We start from the raw sequence: 18871 nt of genomic DNA on the forward strand, positions 1-18871 counted from the left end.
AAAAAAATGAATTATTGCAGCTAAGCAATGCATGAGTGTACGTGTAACCTTCTCACCCTGCTTCGCGGGTATAGTGGTATGACCAAAGTCGTTTCTGAATTCTGTTTCCTGTACACAGCAACCGTGCTCAACTTGCCAGGCTATTCTAGATCCTGAAGCTACCCACAGAAGGTATGTTGAAACTGCGGTTTAGGCGCCAGGGATTATGTTATAATGGACACATATTCTCACACTAGCCTGCTTGTTGTTAAGCCCTCTTCTATCTTATTCCCTTCCATGCCAAGGACTCTCCAAAATATCTCCCTTTCTTTACTCAAGCACGGCTACAAACACCTAGTCCGTCATAGTATCATACAGTATAAATAAAGCTCCAGAATGGCCACAGCACCGCATGTCCTCGTAGTATCCGGTGTCCTCAGCGGCGTCGACAACGAATTTTTCGGTACTCACGAGAGAATGTACCGGCCTGTCTACACTAGAGTAGTTCTATCAGAGGACGCTCCCCAGACCTTCTTTACATGGTCCGAAGGCTGGGGCGGGGAATGTCGCCTGGAAGTCACCATTACCGCCCAGCTTAATCAAAATCGGCACATTTTCGTCACCGTCAACGGAAAGTTCTATGAGGGCACGAGCGAAGCAACTATGGATTTAGCAGATGAGCAAACACAGTCTGCACTGGTGCCGAAGAGCGGACTTCCTATCCCATTCTCGTTGCAGTTTTTTAACCGAGAGCCTTTCGGAGGCGATACAGCGACTATCTCAGTGACCTTTGTTAATGTTGTGGAGGAGTGAGATTTTTTCCACTATACTTGGTCTCTGATTTTTCGGCAGTCGGTCTTTTTTAATTGGGGTTTTGGTTTCGGTTGTAGTCATTCTGTCTAAGCTATTCAAAATACATGGATTCTGTTAGCATAGTATTGGGGCTGGCTAGGAAGGAATGATAAATTGAATCAGATAATAGATTGACTAATCATATAAGGCAACTAGGGCTTAGGCATTCAAAGCTCTGGATCAGAAGAATAGAAGAGATCAAAGAATAAATAGGAAATCTGACTATCTTATACCCTAGTGGCTTTAAGAGGCGTCGGGTACTCATTTGGACCATCATTTCAGTCACAGCTAGTGGTCGAGACTGTTGCTGGGAGGCGTCGCAATCGAGCTATAGCCTCATTTGCGGAGCCGCCCTCAGCATATCCTCAGTCGGCCTACTCTGTCCATCCCGTCGCTATTGATGGCTGTCTACAATCAGGCGCCCCATCTCTATGGCAGGGAATTCGCAGCGCTGTTGGATGTGCCCTAGTGCCCGGAGTCATTGATGATCTCTTCATTAATGGTCATGACCACACAGTCAAAACTCCGATCTCTGTCGCCTCTGCCAAGTACTCTGGCGTAGGCAGCCGCGAGGAAGCCAACAACTCTGTATCGCATATTTAAGTCTATAATGATTTGACCAGCATACTCCTGATCGACATTCGTGGTCTCTGGTATCATAGAGTAGATGCAGAGCTGGACTCCGCATCTGAGCACACGTTCATGCACCTTGTTTGGAAGCCAGACATTTCAACTCTTACGGAGGAGCAAATGCACGACCAAGTGAAGGTCCTTCATAAACTGTCTAACAACGAAACCAATCAAATGCGTACTGGATTCTTCGAGCTTCTGCTCCACAAAATGCCCTCACTCCGAGTTGTGGAATTCAGCATGCTGCCATTCAGTGAAAGTGTTGGCCTAGACCTTTTTGACACTCAGCTGTCTACTAGTAAACGAGATGTCGAATACCACTTTCAAGCCAATAACGCGGCGACACTTTTTGCATCACAAGAAACAGCCTCTAACTTTTCAAGCTTATATATGAGCATTTTAAACATGACTAGACCAGCGGTGGACTTGTCAGTCCTACCAAAGAAGGTAAATGACATGATTTTAAGAATTGGGAATCTACTTATGTATAATCTAAAACATGTCACCGACAATGTCAAGTCCATCCTTGATGAAAGAGGGTATTTTATTGTTCTGTGGAGCTCTTACAAGGAATCTGATAATACTATATCTCAGATCTTGTCAGGTGCATTCTTCGACGTCCTTATGCGCGGTACTGGGGAGCAATAGTTAAATTCCGGAGCTGAATTAACCGGAGCGGCGCCCGGCCGTTTAACACCAATGTAAATACATCTGGCACGCCTTGGCCATGCCCTATCGCCATCTGGGGAAAACGCCACGGCCCCCACCTTGGGCAGAAGAAACTCTCCCCACTCTGCCTGTTGCAATCATTTAATTTAAATGTTTTCACCGCGGCGCGAAGGATAAAACACCCGGAAATCCGCCGCGGAGATGATTTTCCTTTCATGGTGCAATCCGAACAGCTGAACCACAAGTCCTTTTACCAAGAGTGCTGGCAACCAAGAGACAATCCATAATCCGTCATTGCGTCCCATCGAGTGTTTTGTTTAAAAAACAAGTGGCATTTTGGATCGTCCAGATGTCTGCCGTTGACGTCGAGGACGATTATAACATCCAGGAGGCGTGGGAAAGGGCTTGTGGGGCATTTGCGCAGACGACCAAGGTCGATCTCACTACGTCTCCGCAGTTCACCGTCGACGAGGTCCTGGACCAGATTCGGATAAAGCAAGATGAAGGCGACGAAAAAAACAAAAAGTTCAAGACTGCCAAGGATGTAATAGGCAAGACACTGACATTGATCACCGTCCTTGGGGGTATAGCGGCTCAAGGTGCTAGCATGGTGAGTAGACTGATAAACGGAGAGGTCAGTCCTCATAACTGAAACCCGTAATGTAGGTCTTCGCACCTAGTAGCCTTTGCTTCAATGCGGTGTCGTATCTAATTGCCACCGGGGCTAAATACAAGCGCATTTTCAGTAGTCTAGCTGAGCTCTTCCGACGGATCTCCGATGTATTGGAGCGCTGCAAGATCTATATGCGCTTACCAGCAGATGCCGTGGACATTTCCCTTCGCAAGATCATTAACGAGGAGTTGGTGTGTTTTGTTGACATTTGTGCGCTGTCCATTAAGGTGCTCAAGGGCAACATGATCCTCACTGCCCTTAAGGTGTTTGCCTTCGATAGCGATGAAGGGGTCAGCGGCCAATTGGATCGTCTGGCTTTGCTGGTGGAACGTGAATCTCAGATGCGAGCAACTCTGGGATTTGAGTCACAGAAGACCAGCGAAAGAGCGGTCATCGAAACCCGAGATGGAACTCAGAAGGTCAATGCCTCGGTTGACAAGCTGCTCACCTTCGAGAGGAAGAGAGACGCGGACAACGTGGCGCAGCGGCTCCTAAGCAACATTGATACAAATCTCGGCACACCCAGCGAGACTTACAAGGCCATCCAGGCGCTTTACAAATGTCGCTTGAATGACCAAATTTCAGGCAGTGGAGAATGGCTTCAACATGATCCTTTATACACGGCGTGGGCAGATATCCGGCGGTCCCAGTTTTCCATTTTGGGGGTCGCGGGAGGTGAGGGCGTTGGCAAATCGTTCCTGTTTGCGGCCATCGTCAAGCACTTGCAGGAACTGTACGCGGAGGCTACAGAGGATATGACATGCACCGCCATTTCCTACTATATATTCGATCAACAAGAGTTGAAGGACCCATCTCTGATCAAGGCCCTGGAAGTCCTGGCCTGGCAAATTGCCAAAGTGGATATGGTGTATCGCAAGGAGTTGGGCTCAGTCAAGACCGCCGGTAGTAACCAGATCGGGAGCCTTTGCAGGCAGCTCTTTGGCAAATGCTACAAGACCGACTCCACATTCTTTCTCTTGTTCGATGGAATCGACCAGATGGACAAGCAGCACCTGAAGGAGTTTATGCAGCTTATAGAGGAATGGCAGAGTACGGCTTGCACATGGCCTCGGTTCACTCTTCGTATTCTCTTAATTGGACGGACGGAGACGATGAACAAGATCAACGCTCAAATCGCAGACGGAATTTCAGTCATCGATGTGGCGTCCGCGAACCGTGATGATATGATCAACTTCATCAACGACCGAATGAACAAGATGGAGATTCTCGGTGGATCGTCGGACCAAGTGGCTGCGCTACGCGGCGATATTGTGCAGACCCTGACGAAGGAGACCAAGGGCGATTTTGTCAACGTCGGACTGCTCTTAGACGAAATCAGCCGCAAGAAACGCCCTAGCGAGATCCGCGACATTTTGGCGCGGTCGGGGGAAAATCGATCCGACACGATTGCTAGAAAGATTGAAATGCTCAGCGACACGCTCAGCGATGACGATATCTCCGATCTCAATTATTTGCTTACGTGGGTCGTGTTTGCAGAATATCCACTCACCCTCGGGCAGCTGGAAGCTGCGCTCTTCCTTAAATCTCGCGAGCCTTCTCTCCGACCTCTAGCAGAGACCATAAAAGATCAGTATTCTTCCTTGCTGTGCATTGAAGGCGTACACGTTTATCTTGTCTCCAGTTCGATGAAGGACTTTTTCCGTACGAAATCGGATTCAGAAGGCACTAGAGACCACCAGGATTTGGATACCGTCGGCGATGTCAGTGAGGCCGAAGTAAGAATCGTGAAACGATTTCTTGAGTCCGTGTGCGACCCGGAACTCTTCAACAAATTCGGATTCGATGAATTCTTCAAACGCAAAATGAAACGAAAAACCGTTCGGATTGCGGTAGACGCTGAGACGGCACATCTGACGATCGTGTCAGCGTGTCTGGAGATTATTTGTTCCAAAGCATCGCCAGATCTGAATCCTTTGCTTCGGTATGCGGAGAACAATCTGGGCTACCATCTCAAGCAAGCGGACCCTTCATTAACACAACCGCATCAGAAGATAGCAATAGGCCCGCAGTTGGTGAAGATCTTTACGGATGACGAGGTCATCGACCGATGGTGGAGGGCGAGCAGCTACCGACTCCGGGTCCTATGGATCTATCACGATGACCATGCAGAGGTCACGTTGAAATGGCTGCAGGACTCTGCCGTCACCAAAAATATCTCCGAGGAGGAGAGAAAGTGGGTCAAGAGTCTGAGTTCCAAATCCGAGCTCGATGCAGATCTCCTTGAGCATATTGGCAGAGTCTGTGCTCGCAAGTGGCTCCAGTACGGTCCAAGGGACATTGCAGATGTGTTCAATGCTGTGCGTGGGTACATCACCAAGGTATTCCATAACCATCCGCTCCCTGGCAAAGATCAATGGCTGACTGCTTTTCAGATTGAGAACCGTAAAGACCCTAAGGTCGAAAGATTAATCAACGACCCGGACGCTGAGCAAGTAGAAGCCTCCCAAATATTAGATGCAGCACAATGGGCTCAGGCGCAGATTGGACTCGATACTCTAGGCTATGAAGAGAATTGTAATCTAGCACGTACTCTGCGAGTCTTTGACAAGTACGACGAGGCTATAGAACATTTCAAACTTACATCTACACTCGCGCAGGATAACTGGTGCTCACAGTGGGGACTAGCAGACTGTTATGCCGGCCGGAAGGAGTTTACCACCGCTATCGAAATCTTAGAGGCTACAAAGAAAGGCATTGAGAGTGGAGTGATAGGAAATGCTGAAGAGCTCAAAGATGAGCTAGCGGAGATGATTCGAGACCTAGCTGAATGGAACAAGGGAGCTGGCCGAAGTGAAGTAACTCTTGATATTTACGAGAAGCTACTACAAGAATCCCCTCACGACTACGACACGGCTCTTGCACTCATGACGCTGTTGCACAAGCAGGGGAACTACCAGCGTTTGCTTGACTTTCTCCAGTCAATGAAAAATTCTACAGACGAGAGCAGTGGTTTCGATCGGCAGATCCAGAATTTCCATACGCACTATGATCGGCCCGAATACCATGAAGCTCTCTTCGCATCAGTTCGCAGCGACCAGGAGTTCAACATCGTCCTAAAAAGCTACGAGGCAGCCATTGATGCTGCCAAAATACGAGTCGCGCAGGGAAAAAAGGCCAGCAGGCCTGAAGAGGAGTGGAGAGCACAAATCTGCCAGGTTGATCTGATGTATCATCTTGCACTTCTGTACTACGACAACAGCGCCGGAGACCTCAACCGGGTGGAATTAGCTATCAATCAGTGGCTGCAAATCCTGCATATGAATGCAAGCGATGACTGGATTGTTGCCGATAGACAAGCGCGTACCGCTTCAGAGCTTGCTATCGTCTGCTTTGAGAAAGCTCGACAGTACCCAGACACTGCTGCAATTTACCTGGAGCACCTAGAAAATGTCGTAGCGCTCAAACTCGGGGATGATACTATTCATAGTACATATCCAGCGCGGCTTCTTGCTCGGTACCACGCCCTGCACGGCGATGAACAGAAAATAAAAAATGTCCTACGACGCTACATCAAGCTGAACCTTGATCTTCTGTCAGATGATGATCCACTAAATGACTGGCAAGGATACAATGGCCTAGCGATGCATTTTATGTTCGCAGGCCATGATGCCGACGCTCTAGCCGCTTGGTCATTAATAACTCCCAATGATACTACGGAAAACACTGAAACTCCCACTACATCTGACACAAGCGAGCGTAAAATCGAGGGACCCTTGAGAGACATCTGCGACGGTGACTGCGGCACCTACTGGACGTTCGCAAACAACTTTTTCCTCTGCAAGGAGTGTAACTACATCAAGTTTGACCAACGATGCTTGGACAATCTGCGGAACTGCACGGCCGAGGGGAGAATTTGTAATAAAGATCACGAGATGCTGCACGTTCCGGCCTATGATCCAATCGAGCGACGGAGAATTGGCGACGGCAATGTCAAGGTCGGCGAAGAGATTCTGTCGGTCAATGAGTGGCTGCAGCGAATTCGCAAGGAGTGGGGTATACAGTCAGCCGAGGAGTTTGGAAAAAGATGATCTCATGAGCGAGCAACAACGAGAAGGTTGAACGCACCAGGAGGAGGCCGGGGTCATAAACTGAAGTGAGAGTGGGTGAGACCAGATTGAGAATGGACAGTGAGCTTGACAAGCTGCTTGAGGATAGGTAGTACGCCAGCGCTGGCGCCCTAGCGGCCATTGCGGCCAACAAGAGATTGCTATGTCTCGCCGGCTGTCGAGTTCCTGCTCTCGGGCTTCTATATTAGATCACTACGATCAGGACAAGACGCACGAAGCATCGGAGGGAGATCAGAGAGGGTGGGGAGAAGATCATCTCACCTCTTGCAGGAAAGCTTGTGGAAGTGATGGTGGACGAGGGTGATGATGTACAAGAGACTCAAGTGATCATGTTGACCCTAAAGAAAATCTCATAATCTATAGCTTTTCCGCCCCCAGAAAAATATTTTTTTCGCACCTCACGCAGGAGAAAATCCTGTGTAGACTGATAGACAAAAACAATATTGTCTTCATGCAAAGTCAAAAAGATCCACAAATAGCTATGATCTCTGATCGGGTTTCATTGTTATCAGAGAGATCATCCGGTATTCTAAGACAGGAGGTCAGCTCATCAAGCGTAATAGGCCAATACACAATTGACATAACAGCCAGTATTCGCTTGCAAGCTCGGCATCTTCCGAATCACAAACCTGATCGATTATCCGACCGTACAGGACATTCAGTCCAGAAGGAAATGCTTCCAGCTTCTTAAGAGCTTGCCTCCCGGGTGTACTGGCACGTCGTGATGGCCCTCTAAACCCCTCCCTTTTCAACGTGGGTGATAAGGCGTTTTATATGATGAGCTTTGTGGATCACAACAATTGCTATCCATTCCCAGGCATCAATTATTGGATGTACCAAAAAATTCTTTTGGATCAACTGGATGTAATTGTTCTTCAGCCTGTCTTTCTCTCCCTCTGCCTGTCTTCGCAGCTCAATTTGCTTCTCAAAGACTTCTCTGTAATTCAGTGAGCTAATTCGACCCATTGAGCAAAATCAAAACACATCGAAGCAGCGTTTCCTTTTGGCTCGCTATTGACACCACTGTTGGTGTTGCCGAAGGGGTTGAGACCAGAATGAGTCCTGACAGACCGATGGTTGTATATCGCTCTGTTGACCATTGGGTGCACCAATAGGATATCAATAAATCTGAATTGCTGTAATGCCCCTAACGAACTAACTACACTCACCGTGTACTAGGGTATAGGGCACTTACAATAAGGTGTTTCCGTGATAATGAAATGGCAAAGGAAAAATGCACGAGGATTTCAAGAAGTGTAAGTTAGGATCTTTAGAGCTGAATACTAAATAAGCCACATCTTCGAAGGCCACTGTTTTATGACCATTATATATAGGTGAAATCATTCCAACGCTCCTTCCTCATGGTTGTACTACCTTTGTCTCCTCTGGTTAGACCTTCCTGCTCTTTGTAATCCGATCACAGAAGTCCCGAATATGTCGGGTAGTCTCTGCAACCTAATACCAAAAACCTCAATTAGACATCAATGATCAGCATTAGGGGTTTTAGAGGGGACTTACAGTATTAGCAGAGAACAGAGAATAATGCTCGGCATCAATAAGGTCGACTTCACTGACTAGTCTCGGTCGATAGTGTTCCCAGCCTAAAGTCGCGTCAAGGAAAGACTTCATATTCTCGTCGAGCTCACCGATAGAGGCTTTTGTAGAGCTGGCACGCAAAAGATGAACAGGGAATCTTTCTGCATGGTGGGTGTCCTCCGTGATAGGATTTACATTGCTCCGCTGTTCATGGCACAAACCAGCCTTGCTAGCGTCCAGGTCTTGGAAAAGATCTTCGAATCTCGGTGGGGAATACTCCTTCAACATGCTGTTGAACTGGAACATATTCATTTTGGCAAGGGTGCCATCCGCTGCCATAGCGGTGTCATTGGTCTCCGAGGAAGAGGGGGCGAGGAAAGTTTCATCCACCAACGAGGGTGCAGGGAATACGGAATCTACCATGATGACCCCCTTCACCTCGAAAGGGCCACTCTTGAGACATAGAGCCACCTCCAAAGATATGAGGCCACCAGACGACCAACCTAGACAGTAGTAAGAACCAAAGAAATTCAGGTTATGATATAGCGGCTATAGTATATAGCCAAAAATGATAAAACTCACCTCCAAGTATAATGGGACCTGACAACAGACTTTTCTGGATGAGATCTGCATAGTGGCGACCTAGGCTTTTAATTCCTCCTTTCCAAGCGGTTCCTGATGCATATCCGGGAAAGTGAATACCATATAGGGGCCGATTGACAGGGCCCATACGGTGATATGCGTAAGTTGTACCTCCTCCATCGTGAATCATGACAAGTGGAATATTGCTGCTCTGGCCTTGTATCAACGTTGGGTTTGAGCTCATCAACCGCTGTAGTGGGGCGTATGCTAGATCATCCTGATTCAGGGGCGTAGTCTCTACTCGCCCAATACGGGACGCGAGATCACTGAGAACAGGGTGTGCAAAAACATCGGCAACATTGAATAGAATTCCACGCCGGCGTGCGAGCTCTACCAATTTCATCGCGGTTATTGAGTTTCCCCCGAGGGTGAAAAAGCTATCATCTGCCTTAATTTGTTTCTCTGCAATACGGAGAATATCTGCCCATAGGCGTTGGACCGCGGCCTCGTCGTTAGTAGCAACCTCCCGTCCCCTGGCAGCTGGGCTAACCGCGCTTATTAAACTTCGGAAATGATTCCACTGTTCTGCCGTCAATGACTCGGCGTCACTACGCAATTGCTTTCGGTTGAGTTTGCCAGATGGCATCATTGGCAATTTCCAGCGCGGAACGTATGCAGACGGAATCATGTACCGTGGGAGGGCATTTCGAAGCGCTTCATCTAATCCGGGTACCATAGACTTCATCTCGTTGTACAGCACTGCAGGCCCAGGATCTGGGAGATAACCTTTCTGCGTCATGACCGCCTCCAGCTCGATGAAAACTACTAAAGTGGGGTTGGCAATATCGGAACAGGTTGAAATGAGATCGGCTACAATGCTTAGCCCCAGACCAGTGAGATCGCGAAGATATTGATAGACATGATGTTCAATCTCTTGCAACTCGACTCGTTGACCCCGTATTTTGACTTGGGTATCTTTCCGTCCAATAAATATGAGTGTCCCGTCTGAATCGTAACGAGCCAGATCACCTGTTTTGTAAAGACGGCCTTGCCTACCAGCGAACATTCCTCCGCCCGCTAAGAGCCAAGGAGGGTTTTCAATGAATGCAGCGGCCGTTCTTTCCGGATCATTCACGTACCCCTGACCGACAATGGGGCCTTCAATCAATAACTCGCCAATCGTGCCTAAGGGGACGAGCCGGTCGTGGCTCGCAGGATCTACCAGCCATGTCACAGCTCCAAATGCAGGCCCGATATTCTCCTTTTGCGGTACCATGCCTTTGACGATTCTTCCGGTTGTTGTAACTGCGCACTCAGCTGGACCATAACCGACCACCAGCTTGAGTTTATCTGCCCACGTTTCTATGTTGGCGGCCGTCAGCTTCTCTCCACCGAGATGTAGCTGTTTCAATGAATGGGCATTCTCAGGGGAGATCAAGGTCGCTGATGATGGGGTCAACATAACAGCGTTAGCATTCGTGGAGCTAATAGCGGCAGAAAGGTTGTTTTGACATAGTTCGTCAGAAGCGATGCAAACACAGCCACCGATCATAAGAGGAACGAGATTCGATTCCACACTGGCATCAAAGCTATACGAGGGGAAGTCTAGCAGCCGAAAGCCCGGCATATGCATGACGTTCTGCCGATAATGTACACCGGAGGCAAAGTTCAGATGCGTGATAATGACGCCTTTGGGCTTGCCTGTACTACCAGAGGTAAATACCACATAAAGTGCCGAATTAGGGTTGAGTGGACCCGGCGTATGCAGCTGCCTCAGTGACCGAACAAAGTCAGAAGATACCACTACAACGTTCGCGGCAAGGCTAGAGGCCAGGTCGCTTTGCCGTGGCGATGATAGAATGTAGTTGGCTTTGATATGGGAGACAATGTGTTGTAGTCTGTCTTGTGGTTGGGACACATCAAGCAAGACGAAAGACCCTCCAGCCTTCATGACAGCAAGGATAGAAATCACCGTCCATGCTGACTTCTCAAAGCATAATGGAATATGGTAACCGGGTGTGGATACAGCCCCGAGCTCTTTGAGATGGTATGCAAGCTGACCAGCGAGAGTATCTAGTTCCCGGTATGTGAAGGTGCCATCCCATGCACACACAGCTTCCGTTGCAGGATGCTCCCGTGCCTGCTGCGCAATGATCTCATGAACTGGTATACTGATGCTTTCCGGAAGCTGGTGGTTCCACTTCCATATCTGCTGGGTATCAATTTCGCTCAGACAGTTAATCTCTCTCAGCGGTCTATCCATTTTCTTCGATAGTTGCATAACCACATTCTGCAGTTGGTTTAGTACATCTTGCATTTTTTCTGGTGAAATGACGTTCGAATCATGGCTAGCATGAAACAAAATCTTATCAGATTCAGGGGCGCATGTCAGCATTAAAGCGTAGGAATTGAAGTTGGACACGTCCCCGCTTATGGTCAGTGACATTTCACTCATGTCATGGTCCATCCCACGCTGAACGACAAATAATGTCTGGAATTTGCAAGCAGCTTGGCAGTCCGCTGATAGCTCCTGGAGGTGCTGGAGGCCTACATGTTCAAAAGGCATCATTGCGATCTCATGATCTTTGAGGCGGTGCAAAAGGTCGGCAACAGGAAGGCCGTCTTCAAGCACTATGCGTCTGGGTAGTGTTGTTAAAGTCGGGCCAATCATTCTTTCGATACCCGGGATAGGTGCATTGCGGCCATTAAGGGTTTCACCGAAAATAACATCTGAGGATGCTGTCAAGCGCGCGACCAAGACTGCCCAAGCTAGCCTAAGAAATGTTGAGGATGTCACGTTGGACGTCGTCGACCAAGTGAATGACATTTCAAGCTTCGTCTCAACATCCGCTTTCGGTTGATACGTCGAGGATGGCAAGGCCGGGAAAGGTGTCGCAGTTATTCCCGAAAACTCATCTTGCCAAAATGTATCCATTTGGGCCCGCTCAAGCTCTTTGAGATATTTGATGAAAGCTTTGAATGGCGGTCCAACGTGGAGAGACTTACCATGATATACCCGGATGACATTCTCCATCACCAATGACAATACCCAGCCGTCAAAGATAGCATGATGTGCGGTCCAGACTAGGAAACTTCTCTTAGTCATTTCATCGTCAACCCATGCAAGTCTCGTTAACGGCATCCCAAGTCCCATTGATGTGTTACGGTCATACTTGAGGTAACAGTCTAGAGAGTCATGACTCGCCCAGTGAATGCCTTCCTGTACAGTAACTTGCACAAGATCCTGCCGAGCTGACAGTATCACTCGTGTGCGCATGATTGGATTTGATCGCACAACATAATCCCAGGCTTCTTTCATTAGATCAGTATTGGTTGCATTGCCCATTTGAAAAACATTCTGAGATATATACGCTCCAGGGGTCTTTGTTGAGAGCGCCATCAACCCCTCCTGCAGTGGGGTGCAGGGATATATATCCTCTATTAGTTCAATGGAACAACCGCACTGCGCCGCAGCTACCTCCCTCTCATCAATCACGTATGGATTGGCACCAGGAAGAAGAGAAAAGGCGGGTATGTCAAGTAATTCGGTCCCGGTCTCGGCTGCTTTCTCGGCCATCTCATATAACCTGGGGCGTTGGAAGATATCGGCGACGCTTAGCAAAAGCCCTTGATCTCTTGCTAGGCCTACCAACCTCATTGCAGCGATCGAATCCCCTCCGATAGTAAAGAAATTGTCTTCGGCCTGAATTGATTTCACGCCAAGCGCATCAGCCCATATCTTCTGCAGCTTCTCTTCCTTCGGCGTGGCTATTGCTCGGTTCTGGGCTTTCGGCCGTTCTCTGAAGAATGACAAGTCTTCTGGCGATAGACTGGCAGCGGCAGATTGGAGCTTTCTGCGATCGGTTTTCCCTGATGGCAACAATGGTATGTGGCGTAATGGTACATAAACGGATGGGACCATGTACGGAGGTAGAGTCTGCGAAAGTAACACTTCAAGACCAGCTGTGACTTCCCACATGATGTCACGCAGGACTGTATCCCCTAGGTGATCTTTCTCTGAGTAACCCCTTGACTCCAAAACCTGATTCAGACCAAGAAATGCAATTAGGCGTTTCCGCTGATCACGGTTTGAGGTGACTAAGTCCGCCACCACGTCGATTGTCATTCCTAGCTTCGATTGCATATGCCTCTTTATTGCCCCTTCAATCTCAGCCGGCTCGACACGCTGTCCACGAACTTTCAATTGCCTATCTTTGCGGCCAATATAGTGTAAAGTGCCGTCGGGGTTGTACCGGACTAGGTCTCCGGTTTTATACACACGTCCTTCACGACCAGGTTGAAACCCGGGTAACCCTTTTACGAGCCATGTTGGATTATGTATGAATACGGCGTCCGTTTGCTTTTGATCGTCTAAATAGCCTCGCCCGAGGATTGGGCCTTCAACGAGGAGCTCTCCAATGCTGCCAATTGGGGCTAACCTGTCATGATTGGTAGGATCAGCCACCCACGTGTTAGCTCCAAGACCTCGACCAATATTGCATGGGTCGATACCGGGAAGAACCGTCTTTGCAGTGACAACCAGGCATTCCGAGGGGCCGTATATGTTGACAAGCGTCGTCTTTCCCAGCCACAAGGCATGATCAGCTGCAGTATTAGCTTCTCCTCCCAATTTCAAAACCTTAAGCCCAGGAACCGATTCAGGTGAGAGTAAACGTGAGACAGAAGGGGTAAGATCTGCCGCATTGACTCTCAAGGCATTGATCGCTCCTGGAATGTTGTTCTTGCGATCAAAGTCCGATGGGACACACACACAGCCGCCCGTGAGAAGTGTGGAAAGAATCACATCGGTGCTGACGTCGAAACTGTAGGATGCGAAATCAAACACCCTCATGTCCAGATTCGGCAGTTGTAGGATTGATCTTCGATAGTTAACGCCAGATAGATAGCTGCCATGGGTACTGATTACACCTTTCGGCTTCCCAGTGCTACCGGATGTGAAAGTGACAAAAAGCGGTCTATCGGAATCAAGGTGCTGTGGCATTCGGTCAGTAACGGTGGCATCATCGGTCAATGCGTCGAGCGGTGACTTTGAAACGAGAACTATTGTCAAGTTGAACTCAGATGCCAGGTCAGAGACCATGCCGTACTGCAACGGGGAGGTGAGGACATAGTTGGCTTTCGCTCTTACAATAATCTCACCCAGCCGTTGTTTGGGCTGGGTAGGATCAAGTAGAACAAAAGCTCCACCAGCCTTGATAACTGCAAGCATTGATACGATAGTCCAAACGGACTTTTCAAAGCAGAGAGGAACTAGTGACTCGGCTTCGACGCCAACTTTGAAGAGGTAGGATCCAAGGCGCGTAGACAGGTTATCCAATTCGCCGTAGGTTAGAGAACCGTCCCAAGCGCAAACTGCAGGGGCGGTGGGCCTGGTATTGGATACCTCAGCGATTGAATCATGGACAGAACCTGAAACAGGTACCCATGGCAGGCGATTCCAGCTCCAGATCTGGTGAAGCTCTTTCCGTGTTAGACAATTGATACCTCCAACAACTTCGTGTGGTTCTTGAATCACTTGCCGCGTGATGACCTCTAGCTGATGCATGAGTACTTGCATCTGGCTACGCTCAATTATCCTAGAATCAAAGCTCGCATAAATGTTGATTTGATTGTCCTTGATCGAGATGGTTACCATGAGAGGGTAGGTCGTGAAGAAGGATGCATAAGGCTTGCCATCCTCTCCACAGTCCTCGTGCAAAACCTTCTCAGTCACATTGATCATGGGGCTGTCAAACGAGACTTCTGGGTCCCGTTGAATTACGAGGAGTGTCGCAAATTGACACGCAGTACGAGCATCGTCGCTCAGCTTCTGTATGTTTTGCAGTCCAAATCCTTCGTAGGGGATGCTATTGATCTCATGTCGTCTAATCTCCTCCAAGAATTCAGCCACTCTCATCTCATTCTGGACTTTTACTCGTCGGGGGATCGTTGTTAAAGTCGGACCATCCATCTCTTCGACGCCGGCGACAGGTGCATTGCGACCAGTCAATGTCTCTCCAAAAATCACGTCGTCTGTTTGAGTATGCCGTGACACAAGGATACTCCAAGCCGCGCGCAATATGGTCGGTAAGGAAGCATGAACATTCAGTTTGGAATCGTTCAAGCTGAATGCAAAATTTGCCGTTGCATCCGCTACCGGCTTGTCCACGGCCGAAGGCAAGTGTGGGAAGATCGCGGCATTAGTCCCTTCAAGCTCCTGCCGCCAATAGTTACTAAACGATTCACGGTTCAGCTCTTGAAGGTGGCGAATAAACCGCTTATATGGAGTCAAATGAAATGAAGACGGTGGCCTCCCATGGTACATCTTTCCCACAAGGCTTGTTATAAGGTTTAATATCCAATCATCGAACACAGCATGATGAGCTGTCCAGACAAGAAAGCATTTCAATAACGACTCCTCGCTGCGCTCGGTGACAACAGTCAAGCGCATGAGAGCTTTCCCGATTCCCATGGGTCTATGACGGTCTATTGCCACGAAATCATTCAGCTTTCCATCATAGCACTCCCATTCAATCGGAACAGTCACAACTGCCTGCGCCAGTGTTTGAGAATCTAGCTGAACGATTCGCGTTCGGAATATCACGCTTGACATAACGATATGAGTCCAAGCCATCCGCAAGGTATCAATGTTGGTCCTATCACTTAACTCGAAAATATTTTGTGCGATATACGCTCCAGAGCGCTCAGCTGATAGAGCCATCAGCCCTTCTTGAAGGGGAGTACAGGGGTAGATATCGACGATTTGTTCTGGCTGAACGTCGCACTGTGGAGCAGCTATCTGTCGGGCGTTCGAAGGAGCTATATGATCCGGCAAAAGATCAAAGAGAGCATCCTGGACATCACCTTGTTTATCATCTACCCGCGTAATACAACGTGCCATATCAGCAAGCCGTGGCCATTGAAGGATGTCCGCGATACGTATCGTCTCTGAGTGCTTATTCTCAATGCCATGCTTTCTAATAAGCCCGACGAGCTTCATTGCGGTAAGAGAATCTCCGCCGAGGGAAAAGAAATTATCATCAGGTTGAATACTACCTGCACAATGGGGAAATATTTGCCCCCATAGACTTTGCAATAATTTTTCCTGTGGCGTAATTCGTCCTTGTGTATCCACTGTTGCAACCTGCGGCTTTCTAAAGGCTGCCAAGTCATCGACCGACAATGACTCTCCCATCGAACGCAACTTCAACCGGTTTATTTTGCCAGAGGGAAGAAGTGGCATACGCCATAATGGAATATAGATAGAGGGGACCATATAACGCGGTAGAACCTTGAAGAGATTAATGGGCTCGAGGATCTCCCACATTGCGGACGTTAACTCCTGTACACTGGGAGTTCCGGATGCTGCAAATCGCTCTTGTGCAGCTCGCTCGAGGCCTAGGAAAGCCAGCAAAATAGACTGCTTTCCAGAATTGCTGTTGACGGAAATGAGATCCACTACGACATCGACCACGCAGTTCCCTTGATTGTAAATTTCTTGCTGTAGATTATGCTCAATCTCCCCGAGCTCAACACGCTGACCATTTACCTTGACCTGCGTGTCTTTGCGACCAATGAACGTGAGTGTTCCGTTGGAATTGTAAGAGACGAGGTCACCAGTTCTGTACAGGCGGCCCCGCCTGCCGAAAGCTCGCAGCCATGGTGGATCTACGATGAACGCTGCTAAGGTCCGCCCCTCGTCATGAAGGTATCCAGACCCAACAAGCGGCCCCTCTATAACAAGCTCGCCGACAGCCCCTACTGGTACCAAGCGCCCAGTATCTGCGGGATCAACAACCCAAGTAACTGCCCCTAGGCCTCGGCCAATGGTATGTGCTTCAGGTGACGAGGGCGAGACGGTGTTCGCTGTTGACACGACGGTGCATTCAGCTGGGCCATAGCCATTGATGAGCTTCACCGTACTAGGCCATCTTTCGATGTCGAATCTCGAAATTTGCTCCCCTCCCAGATGTAACAGACGCAGGGACGGCACGTTTTCTGGTTCCACTAGCCGGGCCACTGACGGCGTGAGCATTACTTGGTTCACATTGAATGCTTTGATCGCATCACTAGGATCGGCCTCTCGAGATGCATCAGACGGTACGCAAACACATCCTCCTAGCAGTAATGGTGCCAGAGTAGACTCGATGCTAATATCAAAGCTATAAGAAGCAAAGTCGAGCACCCGCGGAGTGACATTGTAGAGCTCGGACCTGCGATAATGAACTGCGGAGACGAAGTTTGAGTGTGAAATCATAGCTCCCTTGGGCTGGCCGGTACTTCCAGAGGTAAATACCACGTATAGAAGTGAATCCGGCTTAATTACCGGTCTCAAAGCTCTAGATCGTTCAGAATTTTTTGTGGACTTTGTAGGCTGTACCGACACCACTTCCGGCACCAATCTTCGTCCAAGGTCCTTTTTCTGAGATGATGTGATCATCAAAGTCGCCCTGGTTTGCATCACGATTGAACGCAAGCGCGCCTCGGGCTGAGAAGCATCCAGCAGAACAAATGCAGCCCCAGTACTAATGACCGCAATGATAGCCACCACAGTCCATGCCGATTTTTCGAAACACAAGGGAATTAACATCCCTGGCCCGACTCCACGAGACTGTAGCTGGTAGGCCAGTTGGTCTGCACAATCTTCAAGTTCCTGATAGGTAAGACTAGCGTCCCATCCACTAACTGCTGTTGATCCAGGGTGCGCCTTAACTTGCTCAGAGAACACATCAAGTATTGAAGCATTGATTTCGGGGGGAACAGCACTGTTCCAATTCCGGATCCGGGCGCAGTCCTCCGGCGTGAGATAGTTTTCAGGAGCAGACAATTCATCATCTCCGACAACAAGTGCTACTAGGAATGAGCGAAACACTTCAATGTAGTCATTTACCCATCTTGATGAAACGATGAGTGGGTTGAAACTTGCAGAAATTGCAATCCAGCTGCCACATTGTGCAAGCTCAAATCCCCCCGTACTCTAAATGTTCTTAGTATGTGGACCTGAATAAATCCATGGACGCCCAAGGAAGAGGCTCTGGGTATAACGCACCTGCTCGCCATATTCCCCTCCCGTCGCGCATAACAGATCATTTTGCAGCCAGCTTAAGGAGGAGGTCCCCCTGGGATTGAGTGGGAGTAATAATTTTTCCGTCAATATCCTTTCGTTCTCTAGCTGGGTAGATTGTTGTGACTTCTTCACCTCGGAAATAAAACCTTCCAGTAGCGATTTTGACTTTGTACCATAGATCGCATCTGCTTTGAGATCTGTTGTAGAATCCAATTGGGCAATCACCCGCGACCACGCACATTGCAGAAGCGTACGTAGATCAACCATTTGGTGACTACAGAAGTCATGCAGTGGAGCGGTCTGGATGAGATACTGCACCGGAGTCTGGACCACCCCATTCTTCGGTGTCTCAAGATTCGGAAACGTGTATCCGTTCTTCCCTTCGTCTGTGTGATAACAGACGGCAGGAGACAACATCTTGAGGGTTCGGGTTATAGCAATGTAAATACTTCTGAGACAAATACACGCTATTGGTGGTATCTACCAGAATACGTAATTTTCTGTAACAATGTGTATGGATGCGATTGATAACGCAAAATGAGGCGAATAGGAAGGGAAGGGAATCAATTAAACGCTCGAATAAACCATCCACAGCCAAGTGAGAAGTGTAAATAGCCTGCGATGATTTGCTCCCAATGCGACGTGCCTCGGGGCAGACAAAATGTCGCCGAAAACTGTTAAGGGGAGAAGTCCGATAGTCGGCCCGAACTATTTCGGAGCAGGATCCATTCAGCAAGAGTTGACCCCGACAGGTTACTAACATATAAAAACGCAATTCAACAAACTTTTCCCGCA

At 48.6% G+C, this 18871-nt stretch overlaps 3 protein-coding genes across 3 annotated transcripts; 2 read left to right on the top strand and 1 right to left on the bottom strand.

Moving 5' to 3' along the window:
* The first annotated feature begins 87 nt into the window (after positions 1 to 87).
* F9C07_2285635 (uncharacterized protein) lies at positions 88 to 8075 on the top strand. Its single transcript, XM_071510771.1, has 4 exons — positions 88 to 788; positions 1455 to 2740; positions 2797 to 5142; positions 5197 to 8075. Exons 2-4 carry the CDS (start codon positions 2480 to 2482, stop codon positions 6850 to 6852), a joined length of 4263 nt encoding a protein of 1420 aa, XP_071367587.1. The 5' UTR covers positions 88 to 788; positions 1455 to 2479; the 3' UTR covers positions 6853 to 8075.
* On the top strand, positions 376 to 2109 carry F9C07_7846 (uncharacterized protein; the record flags this gene model as incomplete). Its single annotated transcript, XM_041287032.2, has 2 exons — positions 376 to 788; positions 1455 to 2109. The coding sequence occupies 2 exons, from the start codon at positions 376 to 378 to the stop codon at positions 2107 to 2109; spliced, it is 1068 nt and encodes a 355-aa protein (XP_041149776.2).
* Positions 8076 to 18869, bottom strand: F9C07_2285637 (non-ribosomal peptide synthetase module). The gene is made up of 4 exons (XM_071510772.1): positions 18059 to 18869; positions 9010 to 17986; positions 8410 to 8930; positions 8076 to 8346 (listed from the first exon to the last, which is right to left on the bottom strand). Exons 1-4 carry the CDS (start codon positions 18491 to 18493, stop codon positions 8281 to 8283), a joined length of 9999 nt encoding a protein of 3332 aa, XP_071367588.1. The 5' UTR covers positions 18494 to 18869; the 3' UTR covers positions 8076 to 8280.
* Between the last annotated feature and the right edge of the window lie 2 nt (positions 18870 to 18871).

The sequence above is a fragment of the Aspergillus flavus genome, chromosome 6, assembly GCF_009017415.1.
Source record: "Aspergillus flavus chromosome 6, complete sequence".
NCBI classification, from domain to species: domain Eukaryota; kingdom Fungi; phylum Ascomycota; class Eurotiomycetes; order Eurotiales; family Aspergillaceae; genus Aspergillus; species Aspergillus flavus.